The sequence below is a fragment of the Natator depressus genome, chromosome 5 (assembly GCF_965152275.1).
Source record: "Natator depressus isolate rNatDep1 chromosome 5, rNatDep2.hap1, whole genome shotgun sequence".
NCBI classification, from domain to species: domain Eukaryota; kingdom Metazoa; phylum Chordata; order Testudines; family Cheloniidae; genus Natator; species Natator depressus.
The window spans coordinates 50,763,435-50,781,329 of NC_134238.1; the positions used below are offsets into that span (position 1 = coordinate 50,763,435).

General features: G+C 39.3%; 1 protein-coding gene across 2 annotated transcripts in view; it reads left to right on the plus strand.

Moving 5' to 3' along the window:
* The window catches only part of RASGRF2 (Ras protein specific guanine nucleotide releasing factor 2), a 221,713-nt gene that overhangs the window by 186,658 nt on the left and 17,160 nt on the right, over positions 1-17,895 (plus strand). For both annotated transcript variants that reach the window (XM_074952797.1, XM_074952798.1), the window contains exon 19: positions 10,459-10,571. In XM_074952797.1, coding sequence (XP_074808898.1) covers positions 10,459-10,571 — 113 coding nt within the window. The remainder of the gene's footprint in view (positions 1-10,458; positions 10,572-17,895) is intronic.

Consider the following 17,895-nt stretch of genomic DNA (forward strand, 5'->3'; position numbering starts at 1 on the left):
CTATAGGCATTTCAACATCCTCAACAGTAATTTTCTGGTCTGGGAAGTAAGTCCCTTCCTGCAGCTGTTCAAACAGACCAGAGTTCCTGAAGACACGAGCGTCATGCACCTTTCCCGGCTATCCCATGTTGATGTCAATGAAACGTCCCTTGTGATCCACCAGTGCTTGCAGCACCATGGAAAAGTACCCCTTGCAATTTATGTACTGGCCACCCCAGTGTTCCAGGGTCAAGATAGGGATATGCGTTCCGTCTATCACCCCACCGCAGTTAGGGAACCCCAGCGCATTAAAGCCATCCACTATGACCTGCACATTTCCCAAAGTCATTACCCTTGATAGCAGCTGGTCAATGATTGTGTTGGCTACTTGCAGCACAGCAGCCCCCACAGTAGATTTGCCCACTCCAAACTGATTCCTGACTGACTGGTAGCTGTCGGACATTGCAAGCTTCCACAGGGCTATGGCCACTCGCTTCTCAACTGTGAGGGCTGCTCTCATTTTGGTGTCTTTGCACTTCAGGGCAGGGGACAGCAAGTCACAAAGTTTCATGAAAGTGGCCCTACGCATACAAAAGTTTCTCAGCCACTGGAAATCATGCCATACCTGCAACACCATGCGGTCCCACCAGTCTGTGCTTGTTTCCTGGGCCCAGAATCGGTGTTCCACGGCACGAACCTGGCCCAACACCACCATGATCTCCCAATCACCACATGCCGTGCTTCTAGGAACGTCTGTGTCCATGTCCTCATCACTATCTTAATCGCGCTGTTGTCGCTTCCTCACCCAGTTTTGCAGGTACTGCACATACTGCTGGATAATGTGCGAGGTATTTACAATGGTCAAAACTGCAGCAGAGATCTGAGCGGGCTCCATGGCTATGGTGCCTGCATGGGTAATCGTGGAAAAAGGGCGCGAAACATAGGAGAGCAGAGTGGCAGCGGAAGAGGTGCTGTTCAGTCCATGATATCCAAAAAAAGGCAGGAAATGGTTGTGTTCTGTAGCTTTCACGGAGGCGGGAGCCCAGGACAGATAACATGGAGAAGATCGGTAGCGCGGCAAGAGTGGGAGAGCAGAGTTGGTGGCGGAAGCTGTGCTGCTCGGTTCACGATGGCCGAGCAGAGTTGGTGGTGGAAGCTGTGCTGCTCGGTTCATGATGGCTGAGCAGAGTTGGCAGCGGAAGCGTTCGATGAGGAAGAGAAAGGGTAGGTACTAGAGATTACATAGGAAGATGAGAGGAAGTGTGAGGTGGATTCATAGTAGCAGGAGAGCAGCGGTGCAGCGTCTGCTGAAAGCAGTATGGCGTCTGCATGCCAAAAAGCCACAAAACGATTGTCTGCCATAGCTTTCATGAAGGGAGGAGCAACTGACGACACACACCCAGAAACACCTGCGAGAATGTTTTTGCCCCATCATGCACTGGGAGCTTAACCCAGAATTCCAATGGGCGGTGGGAACTGTGGGGTAGCTACCCACAGTGCACCGCTCCAACATTCGATGCTAGCCTCGGTACTGTGGATGCACTCCGCCAAATTCACGTGCTTTAGTGGGGACACAGAAGACCAAAAGTATAAAATCGCTTCCGAAAATTCAAATAGAATAATTTCGAAATAATTTTGTACTGTAGATGTACCCTAAGCATACTGCCTACATGGTGCTCCCAACTCCTGCTGGCAGGGGTAGCGATCATAGAATCATAGAACTGGAAGGGACCTCAAGAGGTCAGCTAGTCCAGTCCCCTGCACTCAAGGCAGGACTAAGTATTATATAGACCATCCCTGACAGGTGTTTGTCCAACCTGCTCTTAAAAATCCCCAATGATGGAGATTCCACAACCTCCCTAGGCAATTTATTCCAGTGTTTAACCACTCTGACAGTTAGGAAGTTTTTCCTAATGTTCAACATAAAACCTCCCTTGCTGCAGTTTAAGCCCATTGCTTCTTGTCCTATCCTCAGAGGTTAAGAACAACAATTTTTCTCCCTCCTCCTTGTAACAACCTTTTATGTACTTGAAAACTGTTATCATGTTCCCTCTCAATCTTCTCTTCTCCAAACTAAACAAACCCAATTTTTTCAATCTTCCCTCATAGGTCATGTTTTCTAGACCTTTAATCATTTTTGTTGCTCTTCTCTGGACTTTCTCCAATTTGTCCACATCTTTCCTGAAATGTGGCACCCAGAACTGGACACAGTACTCCAGCTGAGGTCTAATCAGCGCGGATTAGAGCATTAGAATTAATTCTCGTGTCTTGCTTACAATACTCCTGCTAATACATCCCAGAATGATGTTTGCTTTTTTTGCCATAGCGTTACACTGTTGACTCATATTTAGCTTGTGATCCACTATGACCCCCCAGACCCTTTCCACAGTACTCCTTTCTAGGTAGTTATTTCCCATTTTGTATGTGTGCAACTGATTGTTCCTTCCTAAGTGGAATACTTTGCATTTCTCCTTATTGAATTTATCCTATTTACTTCAGACCATTTCTCCAGTTTTTCCAGATCATTTTGAATTTTAATCCTATCCTCCAAAGCACTTGCAACCCCTCCCAGTTTGGTATCATCCGCAAACTTTATAAGTGTACTCTCTATGCTATTATCCAAATCATTGATGAAGATATTGAACAGAACTAGACCTAGAACCGATCCCTGTGGAACCCCACTCATTATTCCCTTCCAGCATGACTGTGAACCACTGATAATACTCTCTTGGAATGGTTTTTCAACCAGTTATGCACCCACCTTATTGTAGTGCCATCTAGGTTGTATTTCCCTAGTTTGTTTATGAGAAGGTCATGCGAGACAGTATCAAAAGCTTTACTAAAGTCAAGATATACCACATCTACTGTTTCCTCCCTATCCACAAGGCTTGTTACCATGTCAAAGAAAGCTATCAGGTTGGTTTGACACGATTTGTTCTTGACAAATCCATGCTGACTGTTACTTATTACCTCATTGTCTTCTAGGTGTTTGCAAATTGATTTCTTAATTATTTGCTCCATTATCTTTCTGGGTCTGTAATTCCCTGGGTTGTCCTTATTTCCCTTTTTATAGATGGGTACTATATTTGCCCTTTTCCAGTCTTCTGGAATGTTTCCTGTCTTCCATGACTTTTCAAAGATAATTGCTAATGGCTCAGATATCTCCTCAGTCAGCTCCTTGAGTATTATAGGATGCATTTCATCAGGCTCTGGTGATTTGAAGACATCCAACTTGTCTAAGTAATTTTTGACTTGTTCTTTCCCTATTTTAGACTCTGATCCTACCTCATTTTCATTGGCATTCACTATATTAGACTTCCAATTGCGACCAACCTTCTTGGTGAAAACCGAAACAAAGAAGTCATTAAGCACCTCTGCCATTTCCACATTTTCTGTTATTGTCTTTCCCCATCATTGAGTAACAGGCCTACTTTGTCCTTAGTCTTCCTCTTGCTTCTAATGTATTTGTAGAATGTTTCCTTGTTACCCTTTATGTCCCTAGCTAGTTTGATCTCATTTTGTGCCTTGGCCTTTCTAATTTTGTCCCTATATACTTGTGTAGGGACAAAATTAGAATTGAACTTTGAACTCTGATTCCATATATGACAAAGCACCACTAATAGATTGTCTCTGCCTCTGTTTTTTTTTAATCATACTAGTTTTATTGCTGTGCTCATTCCAGTAAGCATTTTACCTATGCAACCTGTGCACGTAACGTGACAGCAAAATGGGTATGCTCCTCACTTCACTCTGAAAATACCTAGTCTGTCTCTTGTACATTTGGAAATATTAGTGATCTGTGAACACTGCTTATGACTGGCTAAGAATTGCACACATCCTGTTATTTGTTACCCTGTCTCCTGCACTCCACATCTCTCCCATTTGATTGTCTCATCCAGGTGCATATCTTTTAGATTGTCAGGACAGGAACTGACATTCTCTGTATGTCTGTACAGTGTCCAAGAAAATGAGGCCTCAACTTTCTTGGCTTCTTGGTGCTACTGCAATATAAATTTTAAATAAATAAATAAATAAGGAGATTTTTTTTCTTCTATAACTCTCAAATTTGGATCACAAGAAAAATCATTTTGAAATTCTGATAGTGACTTTGAGTTAGTTAATTTCTGTGCTTACACTACATGAAATTTTTTATTAAAAGCACAAAGATAGATACCTTGGAAAGGTTTGAGTTTCAGAATATACTAGAGCTGTGTGTCCTGTCATGAAAGATTAAATCACTGTAAAATTTTAAATTTGCCTTTGGAAAATTCAGAACTTCAATGAGCAATTAAGTTTTAATTAAACAAATTCCTTTTGTGATAATAAAGTAAGTGGCAGTGAAAAGCTTGATTTGGTGTTGTATGACAATATATTCTGATTTCTGACATGTGCAGTGATTTAAGTGAAGTCCATATATCAGCAAATCATCCAAATGCAAACGAATCTCCTATCAACAGAAAATAGAAAATACTAGAGAAAATCCATGTTCTGATATACCACATATACATTCATTCTGTTAAAAGGTAATACAGCAAGTAAAAATTGAGAGGATTTGTTGGGAAAAAGCCTTCTAAAATTATAAAATTAGCAATTAGTGATTAATGTCTTCACACTGAATATTATTGGCACTTTTACTATTCACCTCTTCTCAATACATTTTAAATGTATCAAATTATCTATCTAGACCTTATAGTGTGCTCATCACCATAACACCTGAGTACCTAAATTAGATCTTTTTTTTTTTTTTTTTTTGGTTAACACAAAACTAGCAAAATAGAAATAGGCAAACCCTCTGTTTTTGTCTTGAATTTTACTTTGGTTTACTGCTTCAAAATTACAAAGTGTGATCAGTGTGCTGTCACAGGCCAAATACTGAAAAACAAGAACATGGGGAAATGTAAGAAGAAGGAAGAGGAAAGGTAAATCAATATATATGGAAAAGAAGACTACTGAACATAAATTACATCAAATATCTTTAGTACAAAAAAAATGCTTCTTTTCTGAATAACAACAATCTTCCTGCTTCTTAGATTTAAACAATTTCCTTAATTAGACACTAGATAGCTGCAGGTGAGATACCTACATAAATGGCTTGATTCAGCTTGGTTGGTGCAGGCAGAGGCAAATAAAATCCTTGAGCCAGAGAGGGGGAAGGTGGGAGCCAGCGCGTCACAGATCAGGTATATAATTGTTTTTATTTTGTATTTTAGCACAGAGCATGAGTCTAGAGCTATAAAAGTTATACAGCTGCAGGCCTGATCCAGAGACCATGGAACTCAGTGAAACTCTTTCCATTGATTACAATGGGTCTGGTTATAAAGAGTGTCCAGGCCCCAAAGAGTTTACAAATAGGCTTAGACAATTATCCCTGGTAAGGCAAGCAGTATTTGCACAGCCACCTTCCTTTAGGCATTATGCTGGGGATGGCAACTTTAAATTGTGACACAGGAGTTCTGCCAGCAGTTTCTGCTCCAAGGATGACAATGTCATCTCCTGGCTACCCTGACATCTCCCCAGTCAGTGTCACCCACTTTAGAGGCTGTGCTGGCTGGCTGCAGGCCACCCTAATGAAGGGGCGGGGATTTGTAGTTGCCTTGCCATGCCAGAAACCCCTTTCAGGTGAACTTGCCACTGCTGAAGTCCCTGCAAAACCCAACAGAATCCAGGGTTAAAGCTAGTCCTGAGAGCATGTACATTCATTCTGTACTTCACCATAAATAGATTTTTCCAGCTATCTGAGGAGTGCCATCTTGTGGAAATTTCTATGTTTCTAGGCTATACTGTAATTGGGTATTTAAACAATAGTTAAACCAGTAAAGTCTATTCCATACTGCACCTGACATACACACATGATGATTTTCCATCCTGATTAACCAATTAAAATAAAATACTAAATCTGTATTTTTTTAAAAAAAGATAATGCTTCTAGATGTAATATAACAAATTTCATGACAGTAGGAATAATTATTTTATAATTAAACTAATTGATTCATTGTGATTTTAAAAATATATATTTTGGACAGAAAATATTTTAACAACTCTGTCTAGTTGATATTACATAGCAGGTGAAAATCCTGTCCTTATTGAAGTAAATGGAAAAACTCCCCCATTGACTTCCATAGGTCAGAATTTCACCCAGCATGTTAAAGGAAGGTTGTTAGATCTTGGTCATCCTTTCTGTGTAATGCTGATTCCTTAGGTGGATGACTACCAAAAGTGCTTCGCTTTCCCAGCTGCTGTCATAGAATAGCCACCATCAGGTACGGAACAGATAGAACAAACTTGATATGTTGTTAATAATAATTATTACTACTGGAAACTTAAACCTTGGCCAAACCTTTTAAGGCTCTTCCTTTGATTAATCTTCCATGGTCTTAAAATAATGTAAATCCCACAAGGTTTTTCCTTAGAGGCCTTTAGAACAAAAATATCAACATTTAGTAGCTATATTCCAATACTTCCATCTTAGCACCTGCTTCCATGCCACTCCTTGCACATGAAATTCTCCCCATTTGCCTCTGTCCCTCTACTCAAAACAGTCTTAAAAGACATTTCTGAAGACCAAGCCACCAAGAATAGAAAATGTACTTTAAAAAACAAACAAAATGCACAGCCTGGAGTTTGTGGTCCTTCCCTCTGTGTATCATCTGTGTTTGAACTATATGCTCTTTTAGGGCCCAATCCTGCATCCCCCATTCATTCTAGTAGTCCATACTATCTGGGCAAATAGTGCAGAAAAAGCACTTGGAAACATTAGTTGGTATAAACATTACGAATTAGCATTGACTATGGTCAAAGTAAAAATATGAGAGAACTGTCATAGAAGGGAGATGCCTGATGTGGTGCAAGTGGGTGACAGGAAGGCAAACATAAGAGCAAAAGGCCTCTCTGAAAAAATGCCATCTATGCCTCTTAACCAGCAGCATCAAATGAAATGTACAAGAGTTTCAGTAACTTTGCTGCTGTTAGCTATGCTTCTATTTCTGTTCCCATGGAAACAGGTGGTGAATTGCCACAAACATGATAAGAGGATTGCAAGTAATACTGTATAATATATATATATATCTACATATATAAATGAAGCTTTTGGGTTTAGTTCTCACTTCCAAATGTTTGCATTTAGCTCAAATGCAAATGTTTGGAAGAGCTCCTCTCTTCCTATGGGCCAAAAGCTACTGTCAAATCCCCTCTTAAAATTCATTTATGTCATGAATCTTTCCCATACTGAATATCCACAGAGAGTGTTTCTACTTATTCTTGTGCTTAAACTGTAACGTGCCTGCCTGAGTTAGACTGTAAGCAATCCAGGCAGGAACCCAGTCCTTTCTGTTATTTATTATTTGGATTACTATTGCACCTAGTAGCTCTAATCAGGGACCAGGACCCCTTGTGCTAGGGGTTGTACTGGTCCCTGCCCCAAAGAGCTTACAATTTAAATATAAGATATGAGACGACAAATGATACAAGGGGGTACAAGGAAACAATGAGACAATCTTGATCAGCATGATATGCTGCAATCTCAGCTCACCAGCAGCCTAACCATTGTCAAGTTTTTTGTAGGTATCACAGTAAAGGAGAGTTTTAAGGAGAGGTGTGAAGGAAGATAAGGAGGTAGCTTTGTGGATGTTTATGGGGAACGCCTCCCAAGTGTGAAGGGGCAGCCTGGGAAAAAGCATGAAGGTGCCTGTTTGAAAAGGTAACAACAGGACAATAGACACTGACATGGGCTGATCAGAGGTGGGAGCTGACCTTTCAGTAGTGAATGAGAGATGATTTTTTCAAACCCTAGTACTTTTATTGACTTTTAGACAAAGGGAAAAAAGAAAGAATAACATGCCAGTGTGGAACAGAGGCAACACATACAGAAATTGAGCATAAATCACACGTGGCACAAGCACGAGTGATTAACTGGTTTAAAAAAGTGGTAGCCATGTTAGTCTGCATCAGCACAAACAACGAGGAGTCCAGGACTCCTCGTTGTTTTTGGTTTAACAAAGAAACTTGTCTCCAGTATAATGTCAGATCCATATGAAATGTTATTCTACAATGACCCACTAGTGACATTCTAAAGACTTTCAGGGTGTGCTACAATCTTACAGTAATTTATTTAAATGGGGGAGGGAAAGACATTCCATTGCAGAATAGGCCACAGTCTCTCCACAGATTATTTGGGGACAGGGGTGGGAGGGATCGGAAGCCCCGCAAATAGAGGGGTACTGAGATGTAATACAGTTCCTGAATGAGGTGTATATTAAAATATGAGGATTTTGGTTCTCTTCTCCAGAGGCTTCAGGGGAACAGAAATGGCTGGCTTTAAGGATCTTAATGTTAATTTTCAATAAGTCTTGAAGCACCAGGAAAGATCCAGAAGACTGGAAGAAAACCAATATTGTGCCAATTTTTTTAAAAAGGGTGCATGGGATGACCCAAGTGATTATAATTCTGTCAGCCTGACATTGATCCCGGGCAAGATAATGGAGTGGCTGTTACAGGATTTGATTAATAACAGATTAAAGGAGGTAATGCAAATCAACATGAGTTTATGGAAAATAGATCGCATCTAAATAGATATCTTTTTTGATGAGATTACAAATTTGGTTGTAAAGTAATAGGGCTGATGTAATAGACTTCTGTAAGACATTTGAAGTGGTCCAACATAACATTTTGATTAAAAAAGTAGAACAATATAAAATGAACATGGCACACATTAAATGGATTAAAAACTGGCTAAGTGATTGGTCTCAAAATGTAATTGTAAGCAGGGAATCATCCACTAGTGTGTATGTTTCTAGTGGGGTTCCACAGGGACTGGTTTTTGGCCCTACACTAGTAAACATTTTTATTAATGAGCTGGAAGAAAACATAAAATTATCACTGATAAAGTTTGCAGATGCCACAAAAATTGGAGTGGTAAATAATGAAGAGGACAGGTCACTGATCTGGATCACTTAGTAAACTGGGCGCAAGCAAACAATATGTGTTTTAATATGGCTAAATGTAAATGAATGCCCCTAGGAACAAAGAATGTAGGCCATCGTTACAAGGTGGCGGAGTCTATCCTGGGAAGCAGTGACTTCTGAAAAAGATTTGAGGGTTGTGATGGATAATCAGCTGAACATGAGGTCCCAATGTGATGCTGTGGCCAGAAGAGCTAATACAATCCTTGGGTGCATAAACAGGGGAATCTTGAGTCGGAGCAGAGAGGTTATTTTTCCTCTGTATTTAGCACTTGTGCTACTGCTACTGCAATACTTGTCCAGTTCTGGTGCCCACAATTCAAGAAGGATGTTGATAAACTGGAGAGGATTCAGGGACAAGCCACAAGAATGATTAAAGGATTAGAAAACATGTTTTATAGTGATGGACTCAAAGAGCTCAATCTGTTTAGCTTAACAAAGAGGTTAAGGGGTGACTTTATTAGAGTCTATGAGTATCTACATGGGGAACAAATATTTAAGAATGGGTTTTTCAGTCTAGTAGAAAAACATATAACATGATCCAATGGCTGGAAGCTGAAGCTAGACAAATGTGGACTGGAAATAAGGCATACATTTTTGACGGTGAGGGTGGTTAACCATTGGAACATTTTACCAAGAGTCCTGGTGAATTCTCCATCACTGACAACTTTTAAATCAGGATTGGATTTTTGACTAAAAGATATGGTCTAGGAATTATTTTGGGGAAGGTCTATTGCCTGTGTTATACAGGAGGTCAGACACAATGATCACAGTGGTCCCTTCTAATCTTGGAATCTATGACTCTATGAATCTTGTCTAGCAGTGCTTTCACAGAATTATGCCTCAGAAGATAAAGGGGCAGTTCCTCAGCTGATGTAAATTATCATAACTCCATTGATTTAAGTGGAGCTATGACAATTTGCACTGGCTGAGGATCTGCCCAAAAGTATTTTGCACCACAGATGGAGTTTTGCTGGGAGTAATATGGCTGTCATACTTCTGCCTCTTGATGATCCCATCTAAGAGAGACACAATCTTTCCACCAAAGGAAAATGTCATCTTATGCCATTGACTATTGAGAAGGGTTCAAATAGTTTTTCTTTATCCAATGTCACCGCTTTGAAGATAAAACATTTGCGGAATAGTGAATAAATTCCAAATCTGTTTTTTATTCATTTTCAAACTAGCACGAGATCAAGTTCATATGACAATAGTAATACCTAGCATTTACCATTAAAGATCTCAAAGTACTTCACAAAGTTAAATGTTCTTATTCACATTTTACAGATGGGGAAACTATGTAATAGAGATGTTAAGTGATTTGACCCATGTCACACAGCAAATAAATGGCAGAGCAGGGGATAGATGACAGATATTCAGTCCCCCCAGTCCCATGCCATATCCACTACAATAACTCCATCCTGTAAACTTTCTTAAATGTAATAAAAAAACCCAGATAATATATTTTGAGTTATGCATTCTAAATCTTTAAAACAGAGAATATAATCATTTTATTTCATAGGATTTTGAACTAAACAATGAGATGAAAATGAATGTTCTAAATTTGCTGGAAGAAGTTTTGAGAGATCCAGACCTTCTACCACAAGAAAGAAAAGCCACAGCAAACATACTGAGGTAAAGATGTTTAAATGAATTTAATTTAATTTAATTGTAAACCATATTATGAAAAACAAAGAAATCAGTAGCTTGTTATAACACAGTGTCTTTATTTTTGAAAGATCACAAAGTGCTTAACAATTGAAATACAAACCATATACAGGGATAACTTTATATCTACCAATGAAATGCAGCCACCTCTGGGATAAAATGTGGCAATTGTTTAACAGTGTATAGCAACGTTGCACAGGAATCAAAGAATATTTTAACAAGTAGAAACTGCAAGGAGATTGAGGAGAATTTATGTGTGCATAATGTAATTATCCAATTTGGTGAAAACTATTGTGTGATTTTTGTTAATGACAACAAGCAGTCCGGACATGAGATTTACAATTCATCCAGAAATGTACACCTCCAGCAGCACATAACAAACACCATGCAGGGCATAGGTTCTGTATTCATTTAAAGAGGAGGGTGCTACCTACTGTAAATCAACACCATTTCTTAAAGTATCTAGATGTTCCTTTGAGATCTTCCATCCAAATGTGAGCAGGTCAACCTGCTTAGCTTGTGAAACTGACAGCCTAATGTGGTACGAAAGATTAAATAAAAGAGATATTACTTATACTTTATGGTGTGCTGATAGCCACGACTAAAGTTACTTGAGTGGATTATAGAAGTAAATGATTGGTTAACTAATTGCATAAAATAAAAGGCAAAAGAGTTTCTGCAGAGCTAGAGCTATTTAGGGATAAAATTGAGTGAAATTACAAAGCTAGAATGTATTGTAATGTCAAAGAAAGACAACTGGCTTTTCATATATATGAATGTGTGTAATTTCAATCAATCAGTGCGGTGGGAATGATATACATTTTATAAGAAAGTGGCTGATAGCTATGTACATTTTGTTAAATTAGTAAGGAAGAATTAAGAGTAGAAAATTGGAGAAAGAAGATATGAAAAACAGAACAATCAAGGACATGCCTCAGGAGCTTCTTAGAGTTCTTGAAAATATAGTGCCAGAAAGTCAATAGAGGTACAATAAATATTTGCCTGAATTCTCTGAGAACATAGGACAAATTTCCACGTCAGATATTTATGTGAAAAGGAACAAGTCAGAAAATGAGTGGGAAGTTGACTTAGTGGATAAAAACTGATTGAAGGGCAAAAATAGGATCTTAAATAGGCCTTTTAAGATGAGAATTTGTTACTGCATGTTAGTAAGGCCTCAGTTCATTTTTTCACATAAATAAAAAAAAAGCCCTAGTATAATATATTGTATAGGTAACATGTAGTATTACTGAAAATAAGAATTGCACAGGTGTTAATTATTCTTGCTTAGATGAAGCTTAAGCAAGAAGGATGTAACCGATTGTAGTACAATAGGTTTTAATAATGCATCTATAAGCAAAGAATACAAAGGATACCAAGATGCTGGGAAAGAGATCTGAAGATACTTTGAAATCCTTAAAGATCTCAGCCAAATATAGGCCTGAGGGAGAATAGAATGAAATGCTATTGACAGAGATCGGATAAACTTGTACATTGAAGACATAGACATCTATCAAGTTAATACATAAAACATTAGTTGTTCCTTTCAAAAAGTACAATAGCAAAGGCTATGTTGAAACTGTTTGTGAGTGAATTCCTCCCTTTCCAAAGCTGTTCTATTGCTCCTTTAGATTGCATTTATTTACCTATGTGCCTTTTTATGACATTCATTAATGCAGTTTCTGTCCGAGCACCTCACATCAATTAATGAATAAAGCTAGTCAAAAAACTTTATTAAACATTTTAATGAAAAATATTTTTTGTCCATAATGAATGTTTATGAAAAGTTTTTGTTTTGCTAAACATGTTCCAGTTTTCCAACAACAAAAAATGAAAACCCCAAAATTTTAGTTTTCAAAAACTGAAATATTTTTGGCATTTTTAATAGGAAAAAAGGAGGCAGGAGAGAGAAAAAAGGGAGAGAAAGGGATAGCAGGACCAAAAACCAAAATATTTTGTGGAATGAAAATTTTATTGAAAAATTCCACAAAAAATGTGAACAAAACAAAAATTCTTCATTTTATTCATTTTTTGTAGACAATATAGAGCATTTATTGACCATCTCTATTAATTAATTTATCGTCACAGCAGCCTCCTGAGCTAGGAAAGTATCATCACCCCCATTTTACAAGTGGGGAACCAAAACATAGATTAAGTAATTTACATAGGGAGCCTGTCACATACCCAGGAAGAGATTCAGATTTCCTGAGTCTCAGTCCACTGCCATAACTGCAGAGCCAGCATCCCTCTCCTTTCTGTACCTGTAGTCCACCTTTACCCAGTCCTATCAGACCTTTCAAACAGTCTGCCTGGGTCACACCTTTGATGGAAGAGTTTCAAGTAATGTTGATGGTTAAGTATATGTCATTATCCCCTCTGGGAGAATAATGTACTATGACCCAGTGTGGTTTCAGAGGATACTGTGTGCTGGGCATTCTTTCAAATGAGGTGTGAAATCAAGGTCCTCAGTAATAGGGGTTATTAAAATCCTGTGTTACTTTTCACAAGGATAGTAGGGGTACTAATGCTACTTGTCCTGGCCAATTCCTACACTGGGTGTTTACATATACCTAATTACATTCCTCCAATAGTTTTAATAGAATAAGATGTTCTTAGTTTCCTCTAAAAAACAGTTGTATTTTGTTGCTGTTCTGTGTTATTGAATAATTGCTGAACAGTTCATTCTATAGGTGACTTTATTTCATCTGCAGCTGAAATTATTCCTGTCTACAGCCTAAATATGTGTTTATTATATATGCATAGTACTTTAGGAACTTTGAGGATGCAAACTGTTGCATAAATGTGAGATTATTATGTTCATAATTTAAATGGGTGTCCCACTGCCATCAGTAGAATGTCAGGATGCACGTAAAAGGTGCTGTCACCTAAAATGCAGCAGTCCCATAAGCTCTTGTGTTGCACAAGCTTTGTAATGTGTTCAGCTACAAAGGAGATGTGTATTTGCTAGACTTACATGATGGATTTTGGTAACAATCAACTGCTTAAGAGAAAGTCACTCCTCAAGATTTTATATTTCTGAGTAGCCTCAGCAATCCCATGAAACAGAGTATCAGAGCAGTTCTGATTTTACTCAAAAATCATTTAGCAAGGATAAAACATGTCCTACATCTTAACTCAGAGGGATGAAGACTCCTAATTCACCTGAAGAAAATGGGTTTCTAGTTCTCAGGAGCAGTTTCTAAGACTCAAAAAAAGTACTGCAGTTACATCCAGAGTAGCATTCTATCAAATGCTATGTAGTAACTGAGAAGAGAAAATAAAAGTTGACTATCTAATCAGAGATGTTTCCTTTTCTGAAGACTTGTGTTTGCCTGGCTGTTGTCATCTGCTAATGAAACAAGGATGATCATTCTGTCACTCATCCACAAGCCTAGATTTGTAAGTTTCCAGTTTCCAGCCCTAAAGTGTTCACGTGCAAAAGTTCAAGTGCTCTGCTCCTGACTGTAAGATTCTGGGTATGCACTTTTTTTTTTGGACCTACTTCTATTCTGCACGGGCAAGAACATGTGAGTTTGAGTATTGTCAGAATAGCACCTGACTCTTGAGAAATAACCTGTGCAATGAACCAAAGCCCAGAACACTCTGAAAAGCTCTGACAGGGGGAGTTGCAATGACTTTTCTTTGAGCTTTGAATGTTCCATGTGACATCATCTACGGAGCTGTGTCCCCACCTTCAGCTGCTGCAGTAGCAAGATGGAGCTCCCTCTGGTCCTTCAACTTGTCATCTTGTTGGTTGAATCAGAGTTGAAACTGGTTCCAGGCCTTTCTTCGTAAGCTCAACCTTGAGATGCCCTGAAATCAATAATCAAGAAATCAATAGTGTCATGTCATGAGGGTTTGGATGGTCTGATAGAGTGAAGAGAGCCTCTGACTGAGTACTGCCACAATTTTCATTTGGATCAAGAAACCAACAGAAGAAAAAGTGGAGATGGCACCATCATTTCCTGGATTCCCATTCTGCCTCTCAGAAATACAGAGGGAAGGGCCAAGTAGGCACCAAAGTTCCAATTGTCTTAGTGCTGACAGATTCAAGTGGTCCCTGTGCTAACAATTACGTTATTGCTTGTGCTGTGAAGGAAGGACTGGTGCTGTGTAAGGGTTTCTCTTCCCTGGTGTCTTGAGATCACTGTTCCGCACTGGTGCCATTCCTGATTCCATGCCTCATTCTGGCAGCAGTTCAAGGAGAAGATTCTTTGCACTCCTCCCCCCCTCTGAAGGAGTGGTCTTTCTGTTCTTAGTCTCCGAAGACTACAATTCTTGTGGCAGTGACAACTGAGGTTAAGGTTCTTGTAACCAAGAAAATTGGTGAGTTTCAGGCTTTAATGGCTGACCGTCCTTAGTTGCATCAGGATAAAGGTGGTATTGTGTCCTTATTCTAAATTCATCCCTGTAGTGATCACTGATTTTCATCTGAATCAGACTACTCATTTATCTGTTTTCTACCATTCACTACCAGAGGAGGTTAGGTTACATGTTTTGGATGCTTAAGAGGGTACTTAGCTACTACTGTCATAAAACAAAACTATTTCTTTAGTCCCCTTAACTGTTCATAACTTAAAGTGGCAGGATTAGGAAAGAGACAATATTTGCTGAAGTTGATTAAATCTTTTACAGAAAAATACTCTGAGTACTAAAGGTGCCAGAACATGATCAGCTAAGTGTAAAACAGCTGCTAGGGCCTGTTCCATTGTAGAAATATGTAGAGCTTCTACAGGGTAGTCCATCCCTTGGTGTAGCATTACTCTCTTGACCTGGCCTCAGTTTGGGAGAGCAGTTCGGCAGTCATTGTCCAGTTCATCTCCTCCCCATATCCATGTTTTTAGAGAGTTGTTACTGCGTGTCATTCTCCCAAATGTAGGGTTCTAACCTGACAATACCTGCAAGAGGAAGAGAAATTACTTGCATGTAAATCATGTTCTTTGAGTATAATAAATTATAAGATTCCCCTCTCCCTATCCTCCACTTCTTCATGTCTACTCTGGGTTCTGAGGAAGTGGAAGGAATTGACAGTGAGGAAACCAATGTCTCCTACTAACACCTTCCCTGGAGTGCCCTGGGGCTCAAGAAGTCATCATTATGGCTCCCATTCAGAGCTTTCTGGAGGGTGCTAGTCTTTGAGCCTATGCACAGGCATGTCCCAGAAGTATGGCTCTGTACTGACCATCTACCTGAAGGATGTCAGTTAGTGAGTGATTTCTTCTGAAAATTGGCCCAGTATTATATGTGCATCTGTGTGTGTGTGTGCCAGCTCACCGTTTTGCACTCATGTATGCCTTTCTTTGAAAATCTGGCCCTAACAGTTCATCTTATTCCTCCAATTTGTAAACTAGGTGGTAAAGAAGGTGTGAGCTGTAGCTCACGAAAGCTTATGCTCAAATAAATTGGTTAGTCTCTAAGGTGCCATTCGTTTTCTTTTTGCGAATACAGACTAACATGGCTGCTACTCTGAAAGGTCTTTATGGTTGCTTCTAAACTGCTCCATGCAAACTCAAGTGATCAAGCAGAATGGCTGGTATTTTTTACATGATGAATTCTTGGTTGAGCAGACTGACAGGATATCTCTGCAGGGCAGAGAAGCGTTTTTTAAAAAGCTATTATTCCTGAAAGCCAAACAGGCCCTGCTGAAATATGTTCTGCTGGAACAGGGCTTGAGGTTTGATGTGCCTTAGTTAGTAAACTTGGAATCTGGACAGAACTTCATTGATACTGAGGCATGAACAGATTGCAGATACTGAACCAGGGAGTTGTAAACTATGGGCTGGATCTGTACTGCAGTGAACACTATTAGCTGATAAACAGCCCCATCTGGAAAAAAATCATGGTTTAAAATAACCATTTCCTTCCTCTCATAAATAACAAAAATGTACTGAGAGTTAAAACTTTGACTGGATGACCAGTGCTCTTTCACCATGTGATCTCATCAGACAATAAATCTCAAGGCACCTACCTAACCCTACCCTATTTTAAGTTGTTTTTTTTAATTTTATTTACAGCTAAGAGAGTGAAAAGTTAGCCAACTTGTGACAACATGCGCTTTAAAAAAAAGTTACTTCCAGATGGCTATAACCAGTATTTGAAGTGTATGGGAAAGAAGTTAACAATTGTTTAAATGTGAGAGACATGTGAGCGCTACTAAACTTAGTAGCTGAATCTGGGAAGGAGAAAACTCTTTCTTTTTCTTCCAACACCTTCCTTTCCTAAAGAGTAATGCCCCATCTAGGTTTAATTTTGTGCTCAGTGAGAGTTGAGATGTCTGTCAGGCATGTCTTGGATGCAGTACCTTTCTCTCTCTTTCTCTCATATCTTTGCTCACCTGAATCTGGGCTTCCTCCTTAGCTGCCAGGAAGCTATCCAGGAGCAGAAATGTATTTCATCCAACTAGAGGAAACAGGCCCATCATCACCATTCAGCTTTTTAGGTGGGCTCTGTATCTGAGGGCAAAAATTTGTCTTCCATTTAAATTTCCCAGGTAGAAGACTTCAGCTGTGACAAGCAAGGCACAGCCCGTTAGCAGTATTCCTCCTCTTTATGCAAAGTGCACTAATGCCAGGACTGGTTTGTTGAAAGTGATGGTGTGAATATAATGGAAGTTACTGTTGTGCCATCAGGACAAGTAGTCTTAATTAAGCTAATACAGGAAAAGGCACTGTACTGCCAAACAGCTAGGACTGGAGCACAAATTAATAAAAGATGGAGCCTTTTTTGTTAAGAACATGAGGTTGGAGAAAATGCACCAGAATCTCTTAAAAATGAGGGCTTAGAGGAATATTTGTGCAAAATCTTAATTCTACAATGTGAGAGCGCATCAGGAGCGGAAGTGGTGGTGTAAGGCCAAATATTTAGAGCCATTTAACGGCATGATCTCCCCTGAGCATGTTTTGTTGGATCAAACAAATTCTGAGAGGTCTCATCTGTATCCAAAACTCAAAGTAATCCCCTTCTAAATCATTAAGCACAATACTCTTGCTTTGATAATGAATGGTAACAGTAAACCATAGACGTATAGTGCACATGTCCCTTCCAAGGAGGAGCCCTCACACAGAAGAGAAAATATTCCAGGCAATGCAGAGCTATGGATGTGATCAAATGCAAGTCTTCTGTATCAACAAGCTGAGTATTTTATTCAGGTCTGTGCTGCAAATAAAGGCCTGATCCTTCCAAGGTTAGTGAACACCTTCTGAGACGTGATGGGAGTTAAGGATGGTCAGCACTACTCAGCACCATATAGGATCAAGCACAAAGTCAGCTGCTTAGCAATGAACAGACCTGT